The following is a 27964-nucleotide window of genomic DNA, read 5'->3' as shown; positions in this document are numbered from 1 at the left end:
AAGCCAGGGTGTGGTCAGCACGGGGGGGGAGGCCAGGGTGTGGTCAGCACGGGGGGGTGGGGGCCAGGGTGTGGTCAGCACGGGGGGGGTGAGGCCAGGGTGTGGTCAGCACGTGGGGGGGGAGGCCAGGGTGTGGTCAGCACGGGGGGGGGAGGCCAGGGTGTGGTCAGCACGTGGGGGGTGGGGGCAAGGTGTGGTCAGCACGGGGGGGAGGCCAGGGTGTGGTCAGCACGTGGGGGGAGGCCAGGGTGTGGTCAGCACGTGGGGGGGCAAGGTGTGGTCAGCACGGGGGGGGAGGCCAGGGTATGGTCAGCACGTGGGGGGGGGCAGGGTGTGGTCAGCACGTGGGGGGGGAGGCCAGGGTGTGGTCAGTACGGGGGGGGAGGCCAGGGTGTGGTCAGCACGTGGGGGGGGGGGGCAGGGTGTGGTCAGCACGTAGGGGGGGAGGCCAGGGTGTGGTCAGCACGGGGGGAGGGAGGCCAGGGTGTGGTCAGCACAGGGGGGGGAGGCCAGGGTGTGGTCAGCACGGGGGAGGGGGAGGCCAGGGTGTGGTCAGCACGTGGGGGGGGCAAGGTGTGGTCAGCACGGGGGGGAGGCCAGGGTATGGTCAGCACGTGGGGGGGGGCAGGGTGTGGTCAGCACGTGGGGGGGGGTGGCCAGGGTGTGGTCAGTACGGGGGGGGGGAGGCCAGGGTGTGGTCAGCACGTGGGGGGGGCAGGGTGTGGTCAGCACGTAGGGGGGGAGGCCAGGGTGTGGTCAGCACGGGGGGAGGGAGGCCAGGGTGTGGTCAGCACAGGGGGGGGAGGCCAGGGTGTGGTCAGCACGGGGGAGGGGGAGGCCAGGGTGTGGTCAGCACGGGGGGAGGGAGGCCAGGGTGTGGTCAGCACAGGGGGGGGAGGCCAGGGTGTGGTCAGCACGGGGGAGGGGGAGGCCAGGGTGTGGTCAACACGGGGGGGGAGGCCAGGGTGTGGTCAGCACGTGGGGGGGGGCAGGCCAGGGTGTGGTCAGCACGGGGGGGGAGGCCAGGGTGTGGTCAACACGGGGGGGGGAGGCCAGGGTGTGGTCAGCACGGGGGGAGGGAGGCCAGGGTGTGGTCAGCACGTGGGGGGGGGAGGCCAGGGTGTGGTCAGCACGTGGGGGGGGGCAGGGTGTGGTCAGCACGTAGGGGGGAGGCCAGGGTGTGGTCAGCACGGGGGGAGGGAGGCCAGGGTGTGGTCAGCACAGGGGGGGAGGCCAGGGTGTGGTCAGCACAGGGGGGGGAGGCCAGGGTGTGGTCAGCACGGGGGAGGGGGAGGCCAGGGTGTGGTCAGCACGTGGGGGGGGCAAGGTGTGGTCAGCACGGGGGGGAGGCCAGGGTATGGTCAGCACGTGGGGGGGGCAGGGTGTGGTCAGCACGTGGGGGGGGTGGCCAGGGTGTGGTCAGTACGGGGGGGGGGGAGGCCAGGGTGTGGTAAGCACGTTTGGGGGGGCAGGGTGTGGTCAGCACGTAGGGGGGGAGGCCAGGGTGTGGTCAGCACGGGGGGAGGGAGGCCAGGGTGTGGTCAGCACAGGGGGGGGAGGCCAGGGTGTGGTCAGCACGGGGGAGGGGGAGGCCAGGGTGTGGTCAGCACGGGGGGGGAGGCCAGGGTGTGGTCAACACGGGGGGGAGGCCAGGGTGTGGTCAGCACGGGGGGAGGGAGGCCAGGGTGTGGTCAGCACGGGGGGGGAGGCCAGGGTGTGGTCAACACGGGGGGGAGGCCAGGGTGTGGTCAGCACGGGGGGAGGGAGGCCAGGGTGTGGTCAGCACGTGGGGGGGGGAGGCCAGGGTGTGGTCAGCACGTGGGGGGGGGGGCAGGGTGTGGTCAGCACGTAGGGGGGGAGGCCAGGGTGTGGTCAGCACGGGGGGAGGGAGGCCAGGGTGTGGTCAGCACAGGGGGGGGAGGCCAGGGTGTGGTCAGCACGGGGGAGGGGGAGGCCAGGGTGTGGTCAGCACGGGGGGGGGGGAGGCCAGGGTGTGGTCAGCACGTGGGGGGGGGCAGGCCAGGGTGTGGTCAGCACGGGGGGGGAGGCCAGGGTGTGGTCAACACGGGGGGGGAGGCCAGGGTGTGGTCAGCACGGGGGGAGGGAGGCCAGGGTGTGGTCAGCACGTGGGGGGGGAGGCCAGGGTGTGGTCAGCACGGGGGAGGGGGAGGCCAGGGTGTGGTCAGCACGGGGGGGGGGAGGCCAGGGTGTGGTCAGCACGGGGGGGGAGGCCAGGGTGTGGTCAGCACGGGGGGAGGGAGGCCAGGGTGTGGTCAGCACGTGGGGGGGGCAGGGTGTGGTCAGCACGGGGGAGGGGGAGGCCAGGGTGTGGTCAGCACGGGGGGGGGAGGCCAGGGTGTGGTCAGCACGTGGGGGGGGCCAGGGTGTGGTCAGCACGTGGGGGGGAGGCCAGGGTGTGGTCAGCACGTGGGGGGGGAGGCCAGGGTGTGGTCAGCACGGGGGGGGGGAGGCCAGGGTGTGGTCAGCACGGGGGGGGGAGGCCAGGGTGTGGTCAGCACGGGGGGGGAGGCCATGGTGTGGTCAGCACGTGGGGGGGAGGCCAGGGTGTGGTCAGCACGTGGGGGGGAGGCCAGGGTGTGGTCAGCACGTGGGGGGGAGGCCAGGGTGTGGTCAGCACGTGGGGGGGGAGGCCAGGGTGTGGTCAGCACGGGGGGAGGGAGGCCAGGGTGTGGTCAGCACGTGGGGGGGGCAGGGTGTGGTCAGCACGGGGGAGGGGGAGGCCAGGGTGTGGTCAGCACGGGGGGGGGAGGCCAGGGTGTGGTCAGCACGTGGGGGGGGCCAGGGTGTGGTCAGCACGTGGGGGGAGGCCAGGGTGTGGTCAGCACGTGGGGGGGGAGGCCAGGGTGTGGTCAGCACGGGGGGGGGAGGCCAGGGTGTGGTCAGCACGGGGGGGGGAGGCCAGGGTGTGGTCAGCACGGGGGGGAGGCCATGGTGTGGTCAGCACGTGGGGGGGAGGCCAGGGTGTGGTCAGCACGTGGGGGGGAGGCCAGGGTGTGGTCAGCACGTGGGGGGGGGAGGCCAGGGTGTGGTCAGCACGTGGGGGGGGAGGCCAGGGTGTGGTCAGCACGGGGGGGAGGCCAGGGTGTGGTCAGCACGTGGGGGGGAGGCCAGGGTGTGGTCAGCACGTGGGGGGGGAGGCCAGGGTGTGGTCAGCACGTGGGGGGCCAGGGTGTGGTCAGCACGGGGGGGGAGGCCAGGGTGTGGTCAGCACGGGGGGGGAGGCCAGGGTGTGGTCAGCACGTGGGGGGGGGGGGAGGCCAGGGTGTGGTCAGCACGGGGGGGCCAGGGTGTGGTCAGCACGTGGGGGGGAGGCCAGGGTGTGGTCAGCACAAGTACTCGCAAAATAATAAATTTCAGTCATTTCCAGGTGAGAGGAAGACAAGATGGTGCACCAGGTGAGAGGAAGACAAGATGGTGCACCAGGTGAGAGGAAGACAAGATGGTGCACCAGGTGAGAGGAAGACAAGATGGTGCACCAGGGGAGAGGAAGACAAGATGATGCACCAGGTGAGAGGAAGACAAGATGGTGCACCAGGTGAGAGGAAGACAAGATGGTGCACCAGGGGAGACGAAGACAAGATGGGGCACCAGGGGAGAGGAAGACAAGATGGTGCACCAGGGGAGAGGAAGACAAGATGGTGCACCAGGTGAGAGGAAGACAAGATGGTGCACCAGGGGAGAGGAAGACAAGATGGTGCACCAGGTGAGAGGAAGACAAGATGGTGCACCAGGTGAGAGGAAGACAAGATGGTGCACCAGGTGAGAGGAAGGCAAGATGATGCACCAGGTGAGAGGAAGACAAGATGGGGCACCAGGTGAGAGGAAGACAAGATGGGGCACCAGGTGAGAGGAAGACAAGATGGTGCACCAGGTGAGAGGAAGACAAGATGGTGCACCAGGTGAGAGGAAGACAAGATGGTGCACCAGGTGAGAGGAAGACAAGATGGTGCACCAGGTGAGAGGAAGACAAGATGGGGCACCAGGGGAGAGGAAGACAAGATGGGGCACCAGGGGAGAGGAAGACAAGATGGTGCACCAGGTGAGAGGAAGACAAGATGGTGCACCAGGTGAGAGGAAGACAAGATGGTGCACCAGGTGAGAGGAAGACAAGATGGTGCACCAGGTGAGAGGACGACAAGATGGTGCACCAGGTGAGAGGAAGACAAGATGGTGCACCAGGTGAGAGGAAGACAAGATGGTGCACCAGGGGAGAGGAAGACAAGATGGTGCACCAGGGGAGAGGAAGACAAGATGGTGCACCAGGGGAGAGGAAGACAAGATGGTGCACCAGGTGAGAGGAAGACAAGATGGTGCACCAGGTGAGAGGAAGACAAGATGGTGCACCAGGTGAGAGGAAGACAAGATGGTGCACCAGGTGAGAGGAAGACAAGATGGTGCACCAGGGGAGAGGAAGACAAGATGGTGCACCAGGTGAGAGGAAGACAAGATGGTGCACCAGGTGAGAGGAAGACAAGATGGTGCACCAGGTGAGAGGAAGACAAGATGGTGCACCAGGTGAGAGGAAGACAAGATGGTGCACCAGGTGAGAGGAAGACAAGATGGTGCACCAGGTGAGAGGAAGACAAGATGGTGCACCAGGTGAGAGGAAGACAAGATGGTGCACCAGGTGAGAGGAAGACAAGATGGTGCACCAGGTGAGAGGAAGACAAGATGGTGCACCAGGTGAGAGGAAGACAAGATGGTGCACCAGGTGAGAGGAAGACAAGATGGTGCACCAGGTGAGAGGAAGACAAGATGGTGCACCAGGGGAGAGGAGGGGAGAGGAAGACAAGATGGTGCACCAGGTGAGAGGAAGACAAGATGGGGCACCTGGTGAGAGGCAGACATTTTGGGCACCAGGTGAGAGGCAGACATTTTGGGCACCAGGTGAGAGGAAGACAAGATGGGGCACCAGGGGAGAGGAAGACAAGATGGGGCACCAGGGGAGAGGAAGACAAGATGGGGCATCAGGGGAGAGGCAGGCAGCTAACCATGCCCCCAGAGCTGTCAGTCCCCGGGTATTTACTGCTATATACTCCCCATTAACTGCGGGTTGGAGGGGCCACACGTCCACTGCCCGGGTGGGACGCCTCCCGTGCCCTCAGCCAGGCTCCTCCTCCTCTTAATACTATACCCATCTTTCTGGTCTTTATTATTGGCCATAATTAATTGATATTGTATATTATTGCCCTGGATTAGTAAACTTTCTAATGCGTTATAATTACCATCAACATTACAATGCAGTGCCGAGTCCCCTCGCAGTTTCAGGTCTGCAAAAGTTAATATTAAGCGTCCTGGACGTCCATCAGTTACCAGTATCTCATTCAAGCAGTTGTCACCTAACTGGTGTCTCTCTCTTGGACCTAATTTGGCTAAAGTACTCCCCCGTGAAGCTGCACTTGCTCCTTCACCAAGGATGGTTCTATCTTTCGCTCAACACAACGTTCCTCCAAGTTTCTTGAACGAAACATCGTCACAACGAATATAATACCAGCAGCCTGGAGAGCTTCGAGCAATACCCGTCTGCTCTTGACAACTTTCCTCACCCATGTTTAGGAACTTGACACTTACCCCGTGGGTGTAGAGGAGCTTGACACTTACCCCGTGGGAGTAGAGGAGCTTGACACTTAACCCGTGGGAGTAGAGGAGCTTGACACTTACCCCGTGGGAGTAGAGGAGCTTGACACTTACCCCGTGGGAGTAGAGGAGCTTGACACTTACCCCGTGGGAGTAGAAGAGCTTGACCCTTACCCCGTGGGAGTAGAGGAGCTTGACACTTACCCCGTGGGTGTAGAGGAGCTTGACACTTACCCCGTGGGAGTAGAGGAGCTTGACACTTACCCCGTGGGAGTAGAGGAGCTTGACACTTACCCCGTGGGAGTAGAGGAGCTTGACCCTTACCCCGTGGGAGTAGAGGAGCTTGACCCTTACCCCGTGGGAGTAGAGGAGCTTGACACTTACCCCGTGGGAGTAGAGGAGCTTGACACTTAGCCCGTGGGAGTAGAGGAGCTTGACACTTAGCCCGTGGGAGTAGAGGAGCTTGACACTTAGCCCGTGGGAGTAGAGGAGCTTGACACTTACCCCGTGGGAGTAGAGGAGCTTGACACTTACCCCGTGGGAGTAGAGGAGCTTGACACTTACCCCGTGGGAGTAGAGGAGCTTGACACTTACCCCGTGGGAGTAGAGGAGCTTGACACTTACCCCGTGGGAGTAGAGGAGCTTGACACTTACCCCGTGGGAGTAGAGGAGCTTGACACTTACCCCGTGGGAGTAGAGGAGCTTGACACTTACCCCGTGGGTGTAGAGGAGCTTGACACTTACCCCGTGGGAGTAGAGGAGCTTGACACTTACCCCGTGGGTGTAGAGGAGCTTGACACTTACCCCGTGGGTGTAGAGGAGCTTGACACTTACCCCGTGGGAGTAGAGGAGCTTGACACTTACCCCGTGGGAGTAGAGGAGCTTGACACTTACCCCGTGGGAGTAGAGGAGCTTGACACTTACCCCGTGGGAGTAGAGGAGCTTGACACTTACCCCGTGGGAGTAGAGGAGCTTGACACTTACCCCGTGGGAGTAGAGGAGCTTGACACTTACCCCGTGGGAGTAGAGGAGCTTGACACTTACCCCGTGGGAGTAGAGGAGCTTGACACTTACCCCGTGGGAGTAGAGGAGCTTGACACTTACCCCGTGGGAGTAGAGGAGCTTGACACTTACCCCGTGGGAGTAGAGGAGCTTGACACTTACCCCGTGGGAGTAAAGGTGCTTGGCTGGGCCTACTCCGGAGAGCATGAGCAGCTGGGGAGTGTTGATGGAGCCGGCCGAGAGGACGACCTCCTTCCTGGCCAGGACGACCTGGGTGAGTCCGTCGCGCAGGAACTGCACGCCGTAGGCTCGCTTGGAGTCCCGCGAGATCAGGATCTGGGGGACGCGCTCAGTTACTTCCCTATTTCCTCAAATTTGTGAAATTCAAATGAGATGAGATGTCTGTGTGGGGTGACAGGTGTGAGGGAAGGGGTGACAGGTGTGAGGGAAGGGGTGACAGGTGTGAGGGAGGGGTGACAGGTGTGAGGGAGGGGTGACAAGTGTGAGGGAAGGGGTGACAGGTGTGAGGGAAGGGGTGACAGGTGTGAGGGAAGGGGTGACAGGTGTGAGGGAAGGGGTGACAGGTGTGAGGGAAGGGTGACAGGTGTGAGGGAAGGGTGACAGGTGTGAAGGGGGAGGGGTGACAGGTGTGAGGGAGGGGGTGACAGGTGTGAGGGAGGGGGTGACAGGTGTGAGGGAGGGAAGACAGGTGTGAGGGAGGGGTGACAGGTGTGAGGGAGGGGTGACAGGTGTGAGGGAGGGGTGACAGGTGTGAGGGAGGGGTGACAGGTGTGAGGGATGATAGGTGTGAGGGAGGGGTGACAGGTGTGAGGGAGGGGGTGACAGGTGTGAGGGAGGGGGTAACAGGTATGAGGGAGGGGTGACAGGTGAGAGGGAGGGGTGACAGGTGTGAGGGAGGGGTGACAGGTGTGAGAGAAGGGGTGACAGGTGTGAGGGAAGGGGTGACAGGTGTGAGGGAAGGGGTGACAAGTGTGAGGGAGGGGTGATAGGTGTGGGGGAGGGGTGATAGGTGTGAGGGAGGGGTGACAGGTGTGAGGGAGGGGTGACAGGTGTGAGGCAGGGGTGACAGGTGTGAGGCAGGGGTGACAGGTGTGAGGGAGGGGTGACAGGTGTAAGGGAGGGGTGACAGGTGTGGGAGAGGGGTGACAGGTGTGAGGGAGGGGTGACAGGTGTGAGGGATGAGTGACAGGTGTGAGGGATGGGTGACAGGTGTGAGGGAGGGGTGACAGGTGTGAGGGAGGGGTGACAGATGTGAGGGAGGGGTGACAGGTGTGGGGGAGGGGTGACAGGGGTGACAGGTGTGAGGCAGGGGTGACAGGTGTGGGGGAGGGGTGACAGGTGTGAGGGAGGGGTGACAGGTGTGAGGGAAGGGTGACAGGTGTGAGGGAGTTGTGACAGGTGTGAGGGAGGGGTGACAGGTGTGAGGGAGGGGTGACAGGTGTGAGGGAGTTGTGACAGGTGTGAGGGAGGGGTGACAGGTGTGAGGGAGGGGTGACAGGTGTGAGGGAGGGGTGACAGGTGTGAGGCAGGGGTGACAGGTGTGAGGGAGGGGTGACAGGTGTGGGGGAGGGGTGACAGGTGTGGGGGAGGGGTGACAGGTGTGGGGGAGGGGGGACAGGTGTGCGGGAAGGGTGACAGGTGTGCGGGAAGGGTGACAGGTGTGAGAGAGGGGTGACAGGTGTGGGGGAGGGGTGACAGGTGTGGGGGAGGGGTGACAGGTGTGGGGGAGGGGTGACAGGTGTGGGGGAGGGGTGACAGGTGTGGGGGAGGGGTGACAGGTGTGCGGGGTGTACCAGTACCTTAGTAACGAAGGCGTGCATGGCCACGTGAAGGTTGGGTCTGAGCCTCACGGGGCGGATGAAGGCCTTGCTGGTGGAGCACCGGGACCCGCGCCTCAGTGTCCCCTGGGGGATCATGAACCCTGGGGGGGGAGGTCACACGTCAGCATAACTACCTCATATAACACTATCCTACCCTCACTTAACACAGACTATCCTACCCTCACTTAACACAGACTATCCTACCCTCACTTAACACAGACTATCCTACCCTAACTTAACACAGACTATCCTACCCTCACTTAACAGACTATCCTACCCTCACTTAACACAGACTATCCTACCCTCACTTAACACAGACTATCCTACCCTCACTTAACACAGACTATCCTACCCTCACTTAACACAGACTATCCTACCCTCACTTAACACAGACTATCCTACCCTCACTTAACACAGTCTAACCTACCCTCACTTAACACAGTCTAACCTACCCTCACTTAACACAGTCTAACCTACCCTCACTTAACACAGTCTAACCTACCCTCACTTAACACAGCCTAACCTACCCTCACTTAACACAGCCTAACCTACCCTCACTTAACACAGCCTAACCTACCCTCACTTAACACAGACTATCCTACCCTCACTTAACACAGACTATCCTACCCTCACTTAACACAGACTATCCTACCCTCACTTAACACAGACTATCCTACCCTCACTTAACACAGACTATCCTACCCTCACTTAACACAGACTATCCTACCCTCACTTAACACAGACTATCCTACCCTCACTTAACACAGACTATCCTACCCTCACTTAACACAGACTATCCTACCCTCACTTAACACAGACTATCCTACCCTCACTTAACACAGACTATCCTACCCTCACTTAACACAGACTATCCTACCCTCACTTAACACAGACTATCCTACCCTCACTTAACACAGACTATCCTACCCTCACTTAACACAGACTATCCTACCCTCACTTAACACAGACTATCCTACCCTCACTTAACACAGACTATCCTACCCTCACTTAACACAGACTATCCTACCCTCACTTAACACAGACTATCCTACCCTCCCTTAACACAGACTATCCTACCCTCACTTAACACAGACTATCCTACCCTCACTTAACACAGACTATCCTACCCTCACTTAACACAGTCTAACCTACCCTCACTTAACACAGTCTAACCTACCCTCACTTAACACAGTCTAACCTACCCTCACTTAACACAGTCTAACCTACCCTCACTTAACACAGTCTATCCTACCCTCACTTAACACAGTCTATCCTACCCTCACTTAACACAGTCTATCCTACCCTCACTTAACACAGTCTATCCTACCCTCACTTAACACAGTCTAACCTACCCTCACTTAACACAGTCTAACCTACCCTCACTTAACACAGTCTATCCTACCCTCACTTAACACAGTCTAACCTAACCCTCCCTTTGCCCAAATTAACCTAGCCTAACCTAGGCTAACCTAACTAAGACAAGGGTAAGTCAGGCTAAGTTAACTTAACCTATCTTAACTTAGCCTATTCTAACAGCGTAAATAAACCTAGCGTAACTTGGCCAATCCACTTAAATATAATAACAAATTAAAATCAATATACCACAAAACTTTATCTCCAAAAGGTTGATATTTAAATCATTTTCACAAAATTAAAATCCATCCTCAGTAGACAGTGAAGTGTGACAGTGAGTGTTAGACACAATCACTACTACACTACCAGCCACACAACAGTGTGACAGTGAGTGTTAGACACAGTCACTACTACACTACCAGCCACACAACAGTGTGACAGTGAGTGTTAGACACAGTCACTACTACACTACCAGCCACACAACAGTGTGACAGTGAGTGTTAGACACAGTCACTACTACACTACCAGCCACACAACAGTGTGACAGTGAGTGTTAGACACAGTCACTACTACACTACCAGCCACACAGCAAGTAACTTACAGCTATCACACCTCCGAGGGGCGTCCAGACCGCTTATAATATCGGTATAACGAGGTAATGAAAATATCTTAATACAAAGAGAAGACAATGAGTGAGTGGAGTGACGGGACGACGTCCTGGTCACCATTCACCAAGCACTTACGACACCTGTACATCTTATCTCCATCATGGCGGCTTAGCCGATATATTTACTAACAGTTTACGAGCACAGGAGCGCTGTGATGTCTTCGTAACTCTAGTAACCTTGGGAAGAGAACGACCTCGTAGCGTATCGCACCTCGTAACTAGTTTATTAATGCCGACTAAACCCTATGATGGACATGGATGGTCCAGGCCTCGTAAGTGGCTGTTGCCGGCCGATGCAAAATCCGCTTCGATCCACCAGTAGTGCGCCGGCCTCTCTTCTTTCATGGCCAGGGCTCGATTCCCAACGGCCCAAGTGGTTGGGCCCCATTCCTTTACCTCGACTCGTCCCAAATCCTTATCTTGACCCCTTCCCAGTGCTATATAGTCGTAATGACTTGGCGCCTTCCCCTGATAATTGCCTCCCTGCCGTCTCCCTCCCGTCCCCAAGTGCCGTACAGTAACGCGGACAGTGTCTGCGTCTATAGTGACCACCTCACCACCAAACAACCAGCTGTGGACGACCTACCTGTCTGGAACTCGGCGTTGTAATCCCGGTTCTCGTAGCCCATCTCGATTCCGCCCTCCACGAAGGCTGTTCCCAGCGGCGTCCTCCAGGGCGCCTCCTGCACCGTCAGGTACCCGCCCGTCCCGTGGTACTTCACTGTCAACAGTGTTAGTAACGTTAGTGACACGGTATAGTGTTGTGGCGCCTGGCACGGTACAGTGTTGTGGCGCCTGGCACGGTACAGTGTTGTGGCGCCTGACACGGTACAGTGTTGTGGAGCATGGCACGGTACAGTGTTGTGGCGCCTGGCACGGTACAGTGTTGTGGAGCCTGACATGGTACAGTGTTGTGGAGCATGGCACGGTACAGTGTTGTGGCGCCTGACACGGTACAGTGTTGTGGCGCCTGACATGGTACAATCTTCAGATGTTTCACCTTCCACTTGACTTGGAAATAATTACTATAAAAAGGAATACTACTACTAATAATAATAATAATAATAATAATATTATCTCACAAAAATCACTATAACGTGATATATATCGATGAGAAAATCCTCTAGGAATATATGGAAAAAAATAACTTTTTTCATTGATATTTGTGGATTTTATCATTGAGATTATATTATATAATATATATATATATTATATATATATCCGGTTAATGTGATGGCTGTGTGTGTGAAGTTGGGTGGTCGGGTGTGGGAGGACTCTGCCACCCGGGTGCTGGTGGCTCCTGTCTACACACTGGGACTGGCCTCAGTAGCGGCCGCCACACTTCCACTGAGTTCAGTAGAAATACAGTTTTTTTTTTTGGGTGGTGGGGGGCGCAAGTGCCAATGGTCCAATGGTACCGTACGCGACTGGCAATCCCGGGGTCGTAGGTTCGCGCCCACCTATAGTCCCATTGGTATTTCTCAATAATAATATCGAAGGTGAAGAAAAAGACGCAATACGCGTGTATTATTATTATTATTACTACATTTTCGGATGAAATTTCCATGGTTTTTCAATACCATGTTCTTAACCGGTGTCTGTGTTTATACGCGTAGCAGAGCGCCCTCTGGCCTCCATCACTAGACGTCCTTATGCTAGGCTCCCCAAGGACTCCTAGGGACACCCAGGGACTTTTCCCAGACACACCCCAGGGACTCCCTGAGGGTTGGCCAAACATGTGATAAATGGTGTGGGAAGTGTGGCCGGGGTCACACCACCACAACGTCTGCGCTTATATGAATAAGATTTGTTAAATTAGCTTCATTAAGAATAATTTTACGGTTAATTGAATCTACTAAAAGATGTGTTGCCCGTTACTGTCTATTGAATCCAAAATTACTCCATCTATTAGGCGTCTCTCTTTGATATTTGAGCAGTAATAAAAGAATACTTGATAATAGTGTTAATAGTTATACTTCTTTCAAAAACTTTTATGTTGTGATGATAGTGCTATCGGCATCCAGTTTTTTGTGTCTGCTTTATTGCCTCCTTTATGAAGTGCTGCTATGTCTGCTGTGTATAGTTTGTCAGGGATAACACAAAGTATGTAACCTCCATCTCTAAAACCTGTTGAGCATGAGACTGCTCCCTCGGGTGTACTCACAGTTTCTGGCGATGTAGGGGTTCCTGTTGTCTTCAGACTTCTTGAAGTAGTGTAGGACATTGTCGTAGCCCCAGCCGTGGTTGCCGAAGGACTCCCATTGGTCGTAGTCGCGCCGGTTGCCCCTCACGTAGAGCATGTAGTTGAGCACTGACGACCCGCCCATCACCTTCCCCCGGGGCCAGTTGCACCGCTGAGGGGAGACACACACACCATGTTGATATATGCTGCTACTGTGTGTGTGTGTGTGTGTGTGTGTGTGTGTGTGTGTGTGTGTGTGTGTGTGTGTGTGTGTGTGTGTGTGTGATGCTGGATCTTGCTCAAGGACAAGGCAGAGGATCTTCCTCTGCCACGTCTCTAGGAACAAGGGTGAGATGTATTTGTTCTTTGACAACTTATTTAGACATCCTAGTGGTCTAGGTTACAAGATGGACATAGGCTGGTTGGGTCGGTCATATTAGTCATTTTGAGGAGGGGATCGGGCCTAATGATGTGCTCCCCCCCCCCCCCCCCACAACCCAATCACGTAATCAGAGAAAGGTGGCTGGCTGTGACCCTAGATTTCTTCACTCTAAAATGAACGTGAACGTGAATTCAGAACACCTAGTTAGCTTTTTTGACACACTGTACTCCACTTCATATAGTCTAGGGTAGCTGCACTAATGCACATGTACCTCGTGTATTAATAAAAAAAATCAGAATTATATTTTCCGAGATGGAGAGGAAAGGAGAGGCGGCGGATGCTTGGAGAGAGGGGAGGAGAGAGGTGTAAAGAGGGGAGGAGGGAGGTGTAAAGAGGGGAGGAGAGAGGTGTAAAGAGGGGAGGAGGGAAAGAAACTTGTGAGGAACTAGAGAGGGATGTTGGGAAGAGTGGGGGATAATACTAACACAAGTCGTCAGTGAAGCACTTGTCCCGGAAGTGTTCGAACGTCAGCAGTTGTGAGTCGTGTGTAAACCGTTTGTTATTCACAAACAGCTGGGGTTTGGCGGGTGGGTGGAATGGACTTTGGGTCTTTGTTTAGAGGACGGACTGTTTACAACAGCCTGTCCTCCAAACAGACCCAAAAGTGATTCCACCCACCCGCCAAACCCCAGCTGTTTGTGAATAACAAACGGTTTACACACGACTCACAACTAAGTGCTTCACTGACGACTTGTGTTCGAACCACAACGCTGTAAATGCTTCACCCACGTACTACAAATACAAATAATCGCCAACAGAACCTAAACACCTAACCTATGCCTATATATGCACAGTATGCTAATATATAATATTAATTTATATTTGAGAAAAGCTGTTTTAATGAGCAGCATGTTAAAATTGATTAATGCGTCTGTGGGGTCGACCGCTGGATGGAATGGTCTTGGTCTGAGGACAGGTTGCACAATTACACCTGCTGGGACAACAGCTCCTCCAGGAATAAAGCTCCAGCATACATTAACATAAAGAATTAACATCGACGAGATGTGCAACAGTCTAGACAACAATACAACAAAATAAACCAAAACACAATAGTCATGACTGAACGGCAAGTTTTTCTTTGAGGGTCAGCTTCATTCATAAGACCGCCGGCAGCACGGCCGGGCGGCGCTGCCAGACGTTTATCAGCCTCAGGGAGTGTCCATGTATAATGAGGTGTGGAGTAGAATATGGTCAGTGTTAATGGGACCTTGGAAGGTGAGGTGCTGACAGCTGGAACACTCTGATCCCCAGAGGGAACCTCATCCTGTGTGGGAGAAAGTTAAACGAAATCCTCCTGTTATATATTCAGTCTTTCCGCGTCTTATTAAGGAATGGTTGACTTTACTTCTGATGTCTCTCCGTCCCTCCCTCCCTAGGTTCTCAGTCTCTCCGTCCCTCCCTCCCTAGGTTCTCAGTCTCTCCGTCCCTCCCTCCCTAGGTTCTCAGTCTCTCCGTCCCTCCCTCCCTAGGTTCTCAGTCTCTCCGTCCCTCCCTCCCTAGGTTCTCAGTCTCTCCGTCCCTCCCTCCCTAGGTTCTCAGTCTCTCCGTCCCTCCCTCCCTAGGTTCTCAGTCTCTCCGTCCCTCCCTCCCTAGGTTCTCAGTCTCTCTCTCCCTCAACCACACTCTCTCACTCTTGCTTCCCCCACCGGGGGAGGGGGAGGCCGACCCGGACACAATGCTCCAGTAAAGTAGAAAGTTTTGTAATTAGTAACGGCCCTTCCAGGTGATGGTGGAGGGGGGGGGGACGAGGAGAAGATATGAGGGACAAAATAGTGATAGCAGGGATGGTGGACAGGATACTAGTGAGTACCAGTGAGTAAAGGGGGGCACGAACCCAAGGTACGGACAAGGATAAGCGAGGAGAGGACTCACCTTGCCAGCCATGGCGAGGCAGGCAGAGTCCTGGGGCTCGGTCTTGTACCGCCAGTCCATCTTGGAGAGCTGGAGGTAGCCGGCCAGGGCGGGCACGTCGCTGATCTCCGTCTCGTCTCCTCCGGCCTCCAGCAGCAGCACGCTGAAGGCCGGGTCCTCCGACAGCCGGTTGGCCACCACCGCTCCCGCAGACCCGGCGCCAACTGCGGTCAACAAGAGAACAACGTGTTGTTAGCTGCTAACGTTGGGCAACGTTTACTACCAGCTATGGGCAGGGAAAGTCTACTATCAAGGCTCGGAAGTCGTCTTCTACTGTAACCACCTTTGTAAAAGAGATCTCGTCTACGTCTCTACCAACCTGTGTAAAAAATAAACAAATTAAGATGAAATATGCACAACCAGCACTGGTTGATGTTCAATGGGAGACCCAATAAGACTCCCGTTACCAGATTTACAGTTTTTCCTTCCCGCCAGCGAAGGGAAAAACTGTAAACGTGTTTACAACCAGGCGCCCAGTTACTGCTGGGTGAACAGGGGTAAAAGAGCTATAAGGCTCGGCGTCCAGTCGACCGTCCCGGGCCCGGTACAGTGGTCAGTCTTGGTGGTAATGATCCCTTATGTTGACCTCGGGGACCACACCACCACCACCTGGTGGTCACTATTACCATCTCTCACACCTGACATGATCTGCGGACAACCTGGCACGACCCTTATGCCGCGCCCCCACACTACGGACGACCACGTGCCGCGCCCCCACACTACGGACGACCACGTGCCGCGGCCCCACACTGCGGACGACCCTCATGCCGCGCCCCCACACTACGGACGACCACGTGCCGCGGCCCCACACTGCGGACGACCCTCATGCCGCGCCCCCACACTACGGACGACCACGTGCCGCGCCCCCACACTACGGACGACCACGTGCCGCGCCCCCCACACTACGGACGACCCTCATGCCGCGCCCCCACACTACGGACGACCACGTGCCGCGCCCCCCACACTACGGACGACCACGTGCCGCGCCCCCACACTACGGACGACCACGTGCCGCGCCCCCACACTACGGACGACCACGTGCCGCGCCCCCACACTACGGACGACCACGTGCCGCGCCCGCCACACTACGGACGACCACGTGCCGCGCTCGCCACACTACGGACGACCACGTGCCCCGCTCGCCACACTACGGACGACCACGTGCCGCGCCCCCACACTACGGACGACCACGTGCCGCGCCCCCACACTACGGACGACCACGTGCCGCGCCCCCACACTACGGACGACCACGTGCCGCGCCCCCCACACTACGGACGACCACGTGCCGCGCCCCCACACTACGGACGACCACGTGCCGCGCCCCCACACTACGGACGACCACGTGCCGCGCCCCCACACTACGGACGACCACGTGCCGCGCCCCCACACTACGGACGACCACTTTAGCACTCACATTTCTCTCAACATCTGTCGTCAAACAAGAAGGAGGTTAATTAAGGTTACCTGTGAGTGTACGGCGCACCTGAGGATGATTTACGACCCAATTAGGTCATTTATTCACTTGTCTTCCGCCACAGTTGAAGACGGGCGGAGGTGGAGACCTGCCGGTGAAGACACTCTCTCTCTCTCTCTTACACTCTCACATTCTTCCTCTCTCACTCCCTCCCCACGTTTCACTCCCCCACTCTTCCGTCTTACCCTCTCACACTTCTCGCCCTTCTCTACCCTCTTCCACCCTTCCTTCTCGCACTATCATTGTCTCTATTTTTGTCTGTCCTTGTTTCTTTGTTTGTCTTCCTCTCTCTCTTTGTCCTGGTCGACCCGGTCTCTCTCTCTTTGTCCTGGTCGACCCGGTCTCTCTCTTTGTCCTGGTCGACCCGGTCTCTCTCTCTTTGTCCTGGTCGACCCGGTCTCTCTCTCTTTGTCCTGGTCGACCCGGTCTCTCTCTCTCTCTCTCTCTCTCTCACACACACACACACACACACACACACACACACACACACACACACACACACACACACACACACACACACACACACACACACACACACACACACACACCTAATATATGACCACTGACGTGTGGCTGCTCCGCCAGTGGGAGGAAAATAGTGGTGTGAAATATTACAACAAATATATAGTTACTCCCTTGACTTTCAGAAAGAGCTAAAGAGAAAGCATTTGAAGCTCTAGAAACATCATTTGTTTTATGGTGCTACAAAATATGAATACCAGAAAATTTGGTATTTTCTCGAGATGATAAAAAAAAATTATCGTGAGTCCAGAATGTGACGCCATGCTGTTACCTCTTGAAGTCTGGTGATCCCAACCAGACTATGTCTGTCCTGTACCACAGACCATCCCCCCCTGCAAAGTTGGGTGACGTTACTCCCAAGCGTCTGGCCTCTTACTCTGGACTGACAGACATTCACTTACATATATCAATCAACCTGTCATTAAAAACTGGATTTATAACAATTTGAGGAATGAACAAAACTGTACAGTTATCACACCAGAAACTAAGCACATATATGTACTAAGTTAAGCATAAAGTAATGGACTGCTTACTAAGGACTACTACAGGGTAACTTGGGTAAGACAGTTACTGTTCCTTATATTAAGAAACCAATAGGGAATATTCCAATAGCAGAAATATAAGAAAAATATCTGGTAAGACCGTCCACTCGTGTGTGTCCATCCATTACTTGCTATAAACTTAAGGTTTTTAATAATGGGTGACGTCGAACTTGCCCTTCACACCATACTTCACCTACACATACCTGACATTAAGGCACATGCACCAACACACACACAGGGAGGCACACTTCAGTGTCACAGTAGTTAACAGGTGGAATGCATTAGGAAGTGATGTGGTGGAGGCTGACTCCATACACAGTTTTAAGTGTAGATATGATAGAGCCCAATAGGCTCAGGAACCTGTACACCAGTTGATGGACAGTTGAGAGGCGGGACCAAAGAGCCAGAGCTCAACCCCCGCAAGCACACCTAGGCGAGTATAATTAGGTGAGTACACACACACACACACACACACACACACACACACACACACACACACACACACACACACACACACACACAGGGTGGATGCATTCAGGTCAAATTGTCTCGAGATGTGGAATAATGGCGCAGAGCATGAATATGTTCTCCCACAGTACACTGTGTTCCCACAGTACACTGTGTTCCCACAGTACACTGTGTTCCCACAGTACACTGTGTTCCCACAGTACACGGTGTTCCCACAGTACACGGTGTTCCCACAGTACACGGTGTTCCCACAGTACACGGTGTTCCCACAGTACACAGTGTTCCAATCTCAAACAATGAGACAATTAAGCAAGTCCCGGCTGTGTCTGGGGTACAAGTCCCGGCTGTGTCCCACTACAAGTCCCGGCTGTGTCCCACTACAAGTCCCGGCTGTGTCCCACTACGTCGTATTGTCAACTGTTGACACAAGATCCTTCAGGAACACCTTGATGTCGCTGCAGATAACAACATTATTGCTAATACCACTGAGTAAACTGGACTCCTCCCACCACAGCTCTGCCTTACACACGCCAGGGCTGGGGTGAGCACATGCTGAGTACATCTGGGTGAACACATCAAGGGTGAGTACATCCGGGTGAGTACATTTGGGTGAACACATGAAGGGTGAGTACATCCGGGTGAATACATCTGGGTAAACACATCAAGGGTGAGTACATTTGGGTGAGTCAGCTCACGAAACAAAAATTATACAACCGTGAATGAACATAAGACTCATACTTCCTATATTACAAAGACAGTTCATTAACAAATGGTCGACGAGTGATGGGGACGAGTGTGGCTGCGTCAGCGTTGGGTAACTAACCTCCCCACATTAATTACCTGTTCGCCGGATGCAACAGTTTGCCGGCCTCATTGTTACCATACCTGAGCCACAGCCGGTGAAGTTATATGTATATGGCAGCGTAGGAACACTAGTACACACAATGACGGAAGACACGTAGCAGGAGTAGTAGAAGCAGTGTGATATAGACTGTTGCACACTAGCATGTACCCCTTCCCTTCCCTTTCCTGTCCGTTGTGGTCGTGAGGGGGCTTAGTGGGCGGCTGCCAGGGTGTGATGCTCCATGGGACAGTCCTCTGACCTTTTGCGGCCTTATGCTCCTGCTGCTGTCTTCACTTATTATGCTGGTCACTGTCTCTTCTTATGTTTCGTCCCCCACCCCCCTGGGGAGCTGATAGGCGCAAGCTCCTCTTTACATTCCTCTCTCGTTCTGTCCAAACCTGATTATGGTTGCCCTGCTTACTCGTCTGCTTCTCCTTCTACCCTAGGCCGTCTTGACGCTCTGCACCATACTGGGTTACGCCTCAGCTCTGGTGCCTTTCGTTCGACTGCCGCCCTCAGTCTGTATGTTGACACTGGCGTCCTGTCTCTCCAGGACCGCCGTGATCGCTACTGACTTTACTACCTTGCACGGTTCTTGCAACACCTTCACTCTCGCCTATGTCGTGCTTTGAGCTTTATCCCTCCTGTAGTCCCTGTTCCCCTTCACCACCTCCCACTTTCTATACGATTGTCTCGCTTACAAGATGCTCTTTCGGTTCATGTTACTAATATTTCTCGTGTCGCTCCGTCTTTACCCCCGTGGAGGGTCCCCCCTTCCTAAATTTTGAAAAAATACTGACCCACATGACTAAAGATTTTACCCCTCCTACTGTTCTGATACGTCTTTTCCCTTGAATACTTTTTTTTCCAAATATGTGGACCCTCCCGCTCCATTTCCATTTTCACCGATGGGTCTAAGTCTGCTGACGGTGTTGGCTACTCTGTTGTTTGTCCTGACCACACTTATATGTGTCGCCTGCCTCCGGGGACTAACATCTTCACAGCAGAACTTTATGCTATTCTCTACGCTCTTCGTCTCTTGTTTTCTCGCTGTCAATCCTCCTCTGTGGTGGTAGTTGACTCTCGCAGTGCCCTCATGGCTCTGGAGTCCTTTAATCCTGTCCATCCGGTGGTAGTAGAGATTCCACATTGGCTGTTTCTTATTTCTAGTAGATTTAAGACTAAAGTTTTGCTGGGTTCCCAGCCATTTTGGTCTCTCTTCAAATGAGCGTGTGGATGCTGCTGCTAAGGAAGCTATCCGCACTTGTCCCATCTCCCATAAAGGTATTCCTTATTCCGACTTTTACCCGGTTATTCATTCCTCCATCCTTACCCGTTGGCAGGGTTGTCGGTCTTCTGTTAATGGTAACAAACTGCGTACTCTTAAGAGTAGTGTGTCCCTGTGGCCTTCCTCCTACCACCGTAACCGGCGGTGGGAAACGGCTCTGGCGAGTTAACATATTGGCCATACATGCTTAACTCGCGGACACTTAATGGAGCGCCGCCCTGCTCCTTATTGTCCTAACTGCATTGTCCCTCAAACGGTAGTGCATATCCTTGTTGAATGTCCAGAGTTCCAGGACGAGCGTGTCTTGCTTCCCGACCGTCCCTCGCGATCACTTGTCCCTCGATAGAATTATTGGGGAATCGGATACTTTTGATATCGTTCGCCTTATGCGTTTCTGTTCTCATATTGGCATCCTTAGGAATATCTTTACGCCCATTCAACAAGGATATGCACGACCGTAAGAGGGACAATGCAGCTTGGATAATAAGGAGCAGGGCGGCGCTCCATTAAGTGTTCGCGAGTTAAGCGGGTATGGCCCATATGTAACCGTGGTCAGAAAACAACAGAGTAGCCTTCACCGTCTGCAGACTTAGACTCATCGGTGAAGATGGAAATGGAGCGGGAGTGTGAAGAAAAGTGTGCAAGGAAAAGGCGTTTTAGAACTGTAGGAGGGGGGTAAAAGCATTACTGATGTGGGTCAGGAGTGACAAAATTTAGGAAGGGGGACCCTCCACGGGGGCAAGCACGGAACAACACGAGGAGAAATATTGGTAATACTAACCGAAAGAGAATTTTGCAGGCGAGACAACCGGACAAAGAGGGAGGTGGTGAAGGGGAACAGGAACTACAGGAGGGGGAAAAGTTAAAGCACGACACAGGCGAGAGTGAGGGTGTTGTAAGGACCGCGCAAGGTAGCGAAGACAGTAGTGATCACGGCGGTCCTGCAGAGACAGGACGCCAGTGTCAACATACAGATTGAGGGCGGGAGTCGAACGAAAGGCACCAGAGCTGAGGCGTAACCCAGTATGGTGCAGAGCGTCAAGACGGCCTAGGGTAGAGGGAGAAGCAGACGAGTAAGCAGGACAACCATAGTGGAGTTTAGACAGTTCGAGAGAGGAATGTAAAGAGATATAGACTGTTGCACACTAGCATGAAGAAACAGTCAGTGTGATATAGATAATCTTCACTATTGTCTTGGAGAGTGTGACAGCTATGATGGTCGTGGCCTGATAACATTTAAGAGAGCAATGCCTGACCTACTAAACTATTGTGTTAGGCAACACTTCTGGAAAATATAGGTCCATTACAATATTGCATCATCATTCACCACCGCTGAAGTATAATCACATTTTGTAATTAAGACACATTAATCCGGGTCGTTTCCGCAGGCGGTCATGCGGTCCTCAGTCTTCACTATGATAATTAGGTGTAAGTTGGTGCTCTCACTTAAGTTAGCTTACTATAAATGTTATTTTTAAATCCTAACGGAAAAATGTATAGCAGTTTGAGAGTATGACAATATTGTCTCTGGCTTGTGACGTGTAGATGACGTCACGGGTGGTTCATGACGTCTAGAGCCAGTCAGGTGACCCCGACCTGTGGACGAGGACGCTGTAACAAGGTGATCAGCGTCAGTAGCGCGGGCTAAAAGGCTCTGACGAGACTGGACCTTAAAAATGCCTTGGCTTTAGGTATAGTATATTCTCTCTCTCTCTCTCTCTCTCTCTCTCACTAGACATCAAACATTCTGTTTGTAGCTCATCTTGAATGTATGTACTTTTACTTGAATAAACATACATATTATATATATATATATATATATATATATATATATATATATATATATATATATATATATATATATATATATATATATATATAATGTTGTACCTAGTAGCCAGAACGCAGTTCTTGGCCTACTATGCAAGGCCCGATTTGCCTAATAAGCCAAGTTTTCCAGAATTTCAATATTTTTCTCATTTTTTTCTTATGAAATAATAATGATTCATTTCATTATGTATGAGCTAATTTTCTTTAAATTTGAGTTAAAACTAACGTAGATATATTACCGAACCTAACCTACCCTACCTAACCTATCTTAACCTAACATAAACTAACAAAACTAAATCAATAATTTATGTTCTTAATATAATATAATAATAATATTTAAAATAAACCAATAGGAAACAATTTATTGAAAATAAAATCACTCGTCTTATTAGGCAAACTAGGCCTTGCATAGTAGGCCGAGAAGTGCATTCTGGCTACTAGGTACGACATATATATATATATTTAACATGGTGAGAAGGGAAGCGGTGCTCTGTGCTGCACATCGCCATTTCCGACGCCTCTACCCATTCAGTCTGTCGTGCTACAGGTGTGAATCTGTCGTGCTACAGGTGTGAATCTGTCGTGCTACAGGTGTGAATCTGTCGTGCTACAGGTGTGAATCTGTCGTGCTACAGGTGTGAATCTGTCGTGCTACAGGTGTGAATCTGTCGTGCTACAGGTGTGAATCGAAATTGTGATTTCGTGTTCGAAAAAGCACAAAGTGAAGGTGTTCAGCAAGGTGGTCCTCTAGTTCCTCTTCTTTCCTGCTTAGTCTTAAAAGAAATCACCGAAAGCTTGTTCAGCGAGTTCAACATCTGGTTTTGGATGATGGCACTATAGCTGGCACCGTAGACCACCTCTTGGAAGACATCAGAAAAATAAAGGAGCAAGAAGCAAGCCTGGGTCTCTTCCTGAACCCTTCTAAGTGTGAAGTAGTCTCCTCCAACCCAGACATTATAGCTTGAGTGAGATCCGTCTTGCCCGGAGCCCATGTTGTTAGGCATACCTGCAGCACTCTCCTTGGAGAACCCCCCCCCCCCCCCCTTCCCTCGGGTCTAACGACATTGAGGAGATCCTTCATAACAAAATCACGGACTTGAAAAGGATGGAAGTCAGGATTGATGACATCGATGTTCATGATGCCTTTTATCTCCTCACTAGATGCATCTCCCTTCCAAGGCTAACCTACTTTCTGAGGTGCTTGTAACTGGTAACAGCCCAAAGCTGAAGAGCATAACTTCCTACTGAAGATCATGCTAGAAAAAGTTGTCAATCTTTTCATCAACGACTAAGCCTTATCTTAATCAATGCCTTCTTGTCAAAGTAACGAAGCAAGGTCCTTCGTTACTTTGAAAATTCAGAACCTAGGTTCTGAGGACCTTAAACATAATACAGGGTACAAAACACAATCAAATCTGTCCATAGTAGGAAAGCAGCATGTCAAGGATTTGGGAATAATGATGTCTGACGACCTAACGTTTAGGGAGCATAACCAAGCAAATATTGCGGCACCCAGAAAAATGATCGGATGGATTACGATAACTTTCAAATCCAGGGATCCCATCACAATGGTTGTACTCTAAAAGTCACTTGTGTTGTCCCGTCTTGAGTACTGCTCGGTACTCACTTCCCCCTTCAGAGCAGGAGAGATTGCTGAAATAGAGGGAATACAGAGAACATATACGGCACGCATAGACGCGATAAAACACCTAAATTATAGAGATAGTCTCAAAGCTCTCCATATGTACTCACTCACCAAATCTACACAGTAAAATAACAACATACTGGAGTGAACGATATGGAAGAAAATGCAGAATAGAACCAGTGAAGAGCAGAGGTGCCATAGGCACAATCAGAGAACACTGTATAAACATCAGAGGTCCGCGGTTGTTCAACGTCCTCCCAGCGAGCATAAGAAATATTGCCGGAACAACCGTGGACATCTTCAAGAGAAAACTAGACAGTTTTCTCAGGTTACTTATCAAGAGTCATCTCTGATCCATTACGACTATATAGCACTTGGAGGGGATATGAAGACAAGGACTTTGAAGAGGACGAAGGGAAGGAATGGTGTCCAACCACTTGGACGGTCGAGGAATTAAACGTCGACGTGCAAGAGGCGAGACCGTCGCTCTACCGTCCACCCCAAGTGCCTGGTTAGTAACAAAGCAAATAAAAAACACAATTTCTCACTGTAAGGCAAGAAAAACAGTTACCGCTTGTAAGTCAAGAAAAAACTGGTCCCGTCGGCCTTGAGCGCAGCAAGACGACTCGCACTTGACCCTCAAGATCAACCCGTCTTCAAGGTCGCCCCGAGGCGCTCTGAAGAAACCAAGAGTTGACCCGAGTGACGTAACCTCCACTAAACCACTTCCTTCCTCCTTCAATATTACGCTGTTTGGACCATTATACCCCCCCCCGGGCTCTCGTCACGTGGCCTTGCACCACCACGTCTCTCTGTCAACATTAACCCGTCAGTGTGCAGGAAAAGTCAGAATTAAGTAGAGCTTCTCAGGGGGCGGAAGAGGACCATAATGTTTGATATTTGAGCGACAATGTCTGCGTGACGTCACTGGTAGAGACGGAACCTTGTCAGCTGGGCGCTGGTATGTGGGTCACTGTGTACTGTGTACATATGAGGCTCACTGTGTACATATGTGGATCACTGTGTACATATGTGGCTCACTGTGTACTGTGTACATATGTGGCTCACTGTGTACTGTGTACATATGTGGCTCACTGTGTACTGTGTACATATGTGGATCACTGTGTACATATGTGGCTCACTGTGTACATATGTGGCTCACTGTGTACATATGTGGCTCACTGTGTACATATGTGGCTCACTGTGTACATATGTGGCTCACTGTGTACTGTGTACATATGTGGCTCACTGTGTACTGTGTACATATGTGGGTCACTGTGTACTGTGTACATATGTGGCTCACTGTGTACTGTGTACATATGTGGCTCACTGTGTACATATGTGGGTCACTGTGTACTGTGTGCATATGTGGGTCACTGTGTACTGTGTGCATATATGGGTCACTGTGTACTGTGTACATATGTGGCTCACTGTGTACATATGTGGCTCACTGTGTACTGTGTACTTATGTGGGTCACTGTGTACTGTGTACATATGTGGGTCACTGTGTACTGTGTACATATGTGGGTCACTGTGTACTGTGTACATATGTGGGTCACTGTGTACTGTGTACATATGTGGCTCACTGTGTACTGTGTACATATGTGGGTCACTGTGTACTGTGTGCATATGTGGGTCACTGTGTACTGTGTGCATATGTGGATCACTGTGTACTGTGTACATATATGGGTCACTGTGTACTGTGTACATATGTGGCTCACTGTGTACATATGTGGCTCACTGTGTACTGTGTACTTATGTGGGTCACTGTGTACATATGTGGGTCACTGTGTACTGTGTACATATGTGGCTCACTGTGTACTGTGTACATATGTGGGTCACTGTGTACATATGTGGGTCACTGTGTACATATGTGGGTCACTGTGTACTGTGTGCATATGTGGCTCACTGTGTACTGTGTGCATATGTGGGTCACTGTGTACTGTGTACATATGTGGGTCACTGTGTACTGTGTACATATGTGGCTCACTGTGTACTGTGTGCATATGTGGGTCACTGTGTACTGTGTACATATGTGGGTCACTGTGTACTGTGTACATATGTGGGTCACTGTGTACTGTGTACATATGTGGGTCACTGTGTACTGTGTACATATGTGGGTCACTGTGTACTGTGTACATATGTGGCTCACTGTGTGTATGTTGAGTACTATGTAAATATGTGGGCCACCGTGGGGGCATGTGGGCCACCGTGGGGGCATGTGGGTCACCGTGGGGGCATGTGGGCCACCGTGGGGACATGTGGGCCACCGTGGGGGCATGTGGGCCACCGTGGGGGCATGTGGGCCACCGTGGGGGCATGTGGGCCACCGTGGGGGCATGTGGGCCACCGTGGGGACATGTGGGCCACCGTGGGGGCATGTGGGCCACCGTGGGGGCATGTGGGCCACCGTGGGGGCATGTGGGCCACCGTGGGGGCATGTGGGCCACCGTGGGGGCATGTGGGCCACCGTGGGGGCATGTGGGCCACCGTGGGGACATGTGGGCCACCGTGGGGACATGTGGGCCACCGTGGGGGCATGTGGGCCACCGTGGGGGCATGTGGGCCACCGTGGGGGCATGTGGGCCACCGTGGGGGCATGTGGGCCACCGTGGGGACATGTGGGCCACCGTGGGGACATGTGGGCCACCGTGGGTGCATGTGGGCCACCGTGGGGGCATGTGGGCCACCGTGGGGGCATGTGGGCCACCGTGGGGGCATGTGGGCCACCGTGGGGGCATGTGGGCCACCGTGGGGGCATGTGGGCCACCGTGGGGGCATGTGGGCCACCGTGGGGGCATGTGGGCCACCGTGGGGGCATGTGGGCCACCGTGGGGGCATGTGGGCCACCGTGGGGGCATGTGGGCCACCGTGGGGGCATGTGGGCCACCGTGGGGGCATGTGGGCCACCGTGGGGGCATGTGGGCCACCGTGGGGGCATGTGGGCCACCGTGGGGGCATGTGGGCCACCGTGGGGGCATGTGGGCCACCGTGGGGGCATGTGGGCCACCGTGGGGGCATGTGGGCCACCGTGGGGGCATGTGGGCCACCGTGGGGGCATGTGGGCCACCGTGGGGGCATGTGGGCCACCGTGGGGGGCATGTGGGCCACCGTGGGGGGCATGTGGGCCACCGTGGGGGGCATGTGGGCCACCGTGGGGGGCATGTGGGCCACCGTGGGGGGCATGTGGGCCACCGTGGGGGGCATGTGGGCCACCGTGGGGGGCATGTGGGCCACCGTGGGGGGCATGTGGGCCACCGTGGGGGGCATGTGGGCCACCGTGGGGGGCATGTGGGCCACCGTGGGGGGCATGTGGGCCACCGTGGGGGTATGTGGGTCAGTACTGCGGGTGCCCGCTATACCCGCATCATTGCCAACTCCGGCGGGCCATACCAATGTCAGGGTTGTCATAACACTTGGCAACACTGTATGTTGGGAAAGTGTCGCGTCACGCAGCGTGTGCGCGCGCGCGTGCGCTCCCCTACCTGTACTCACCCATGAGTACTCACCCATGAGTACTCACCTACCTGTACTCACCCATGAGTACTCACCTACCTGTACTCTCCCATGAGTACTCACCTACCTGTACTCACCCGGTCGGTCCTCCAGGTAGGGGAGCCGGTCGGCCGAGCGGACAGCACGCTGGACTTATGATCCTGTGGTCCTGGGTTCGATCCCAGGCGCCGGCGAGAAACAATGGGCAGAGTTTCTTTCACCCTATGCACCTGTTACCTAGCAGTAAAATAGGTACCTGGGTGTTGGTCAGCTGTCACGGGCTGCTTCCTGGGGGTGGAGGCCTGGTCGAGGACCGGGCCGCGGGGACACTAAAGCCCCGAAATCATCTCAAGATAACCTCAACATAACCCATGTGTACTCACCTATATGTACTCACCCATGTGTACTCACCTACCTGTACTAGAAAGGTGCCTGCGAGTACTGCCACTAGTGACCCGTGACCTTTGACCCCGTCTGTGGCTGTAATGTCCTGCTTGCCTCAGTCTTCCTACTGCCGCTCATCTTAATGTTCCCCTTCATCCCTTATCCTAGTTCCCCAGGTATCATACACGTCGCTACCATGGCACTGAGTCCCTTTCTCTCCTCAGATGTGGAAAGGTATAGTTCCCTGAGCCTTTCTTCATAGCTCTGTCCTCACATGTCGGGTACCAGTCTTGTAGCATTAGAATTGTTTGAAGGTTGCTGGCTGGGTGGAGGCGACACGCTCCAGTATAGTCTCACGTACGTGGCGGCCAATGTTCTGGAGGCCCGGCTTCCCTAGCTGCCAAATTGTTGTTGTTATATGTGTCAGTTTCACACACACGCTGCTGATGTTATCCTGTTGGTGTGTGCCTCTGGTG

At 53.9% G+C, this 27964-nt stretch overlaps 1 protein-coding gene across 1 annotated transcript in view; it reads right to left on the bottom strand.

Moving 5' to 3' along the window:
• LOC123763773 (glucose dehydrogenase [FAD, quinone]) overlaps window positions 1-27964 on the bottom strand; it is a 59539-nt gene that overhangs the window by 11304 nt on the left and 20271 nt on the right. The window contains exons 2-6 of the mRNA XM_069304277.1: window positions 14958-15160; window positions 12626-12815; window positions 11048-11182; window positions 8421-8542; window positions 6763-6936 (exon numbers count right to left, since the gene is read on the bottom strand). Of these exons, the coding sequence (XP_069160378.1) occupies window positions 6763-6936; window positions 8421-8542; window positions 11048-11182; window positions 12626-12815; window positions 14958-15160 (824 nt within the window). The remainder of the gene's footprint in view (window positions 1-6762; window positions 6937-8420; window positions 8543-11047; window positions 11183-12625; window positions 12816-14957; window positions 15161-27964) is intronic.

This window comes from Procambarus clarkii, chromosome 52 (assembly GCF_040958095.1).
Source record: "Procambarus clarkii isolate CNS0578487 chromosome 52, FALCON_Pclarkii_2.0, whole genome shotgun sequence".
In the NCBI taxonomy this organism is placed as follows: Eukaryota; Metazoa; Arthropoda; class Malacostraca; order Decapoda; family Cambaridae; genus Procambarus; species Procambarus clarkii.
This window is presented reverse-complemented; position numbering and strand designations above follow the sequence as displayed.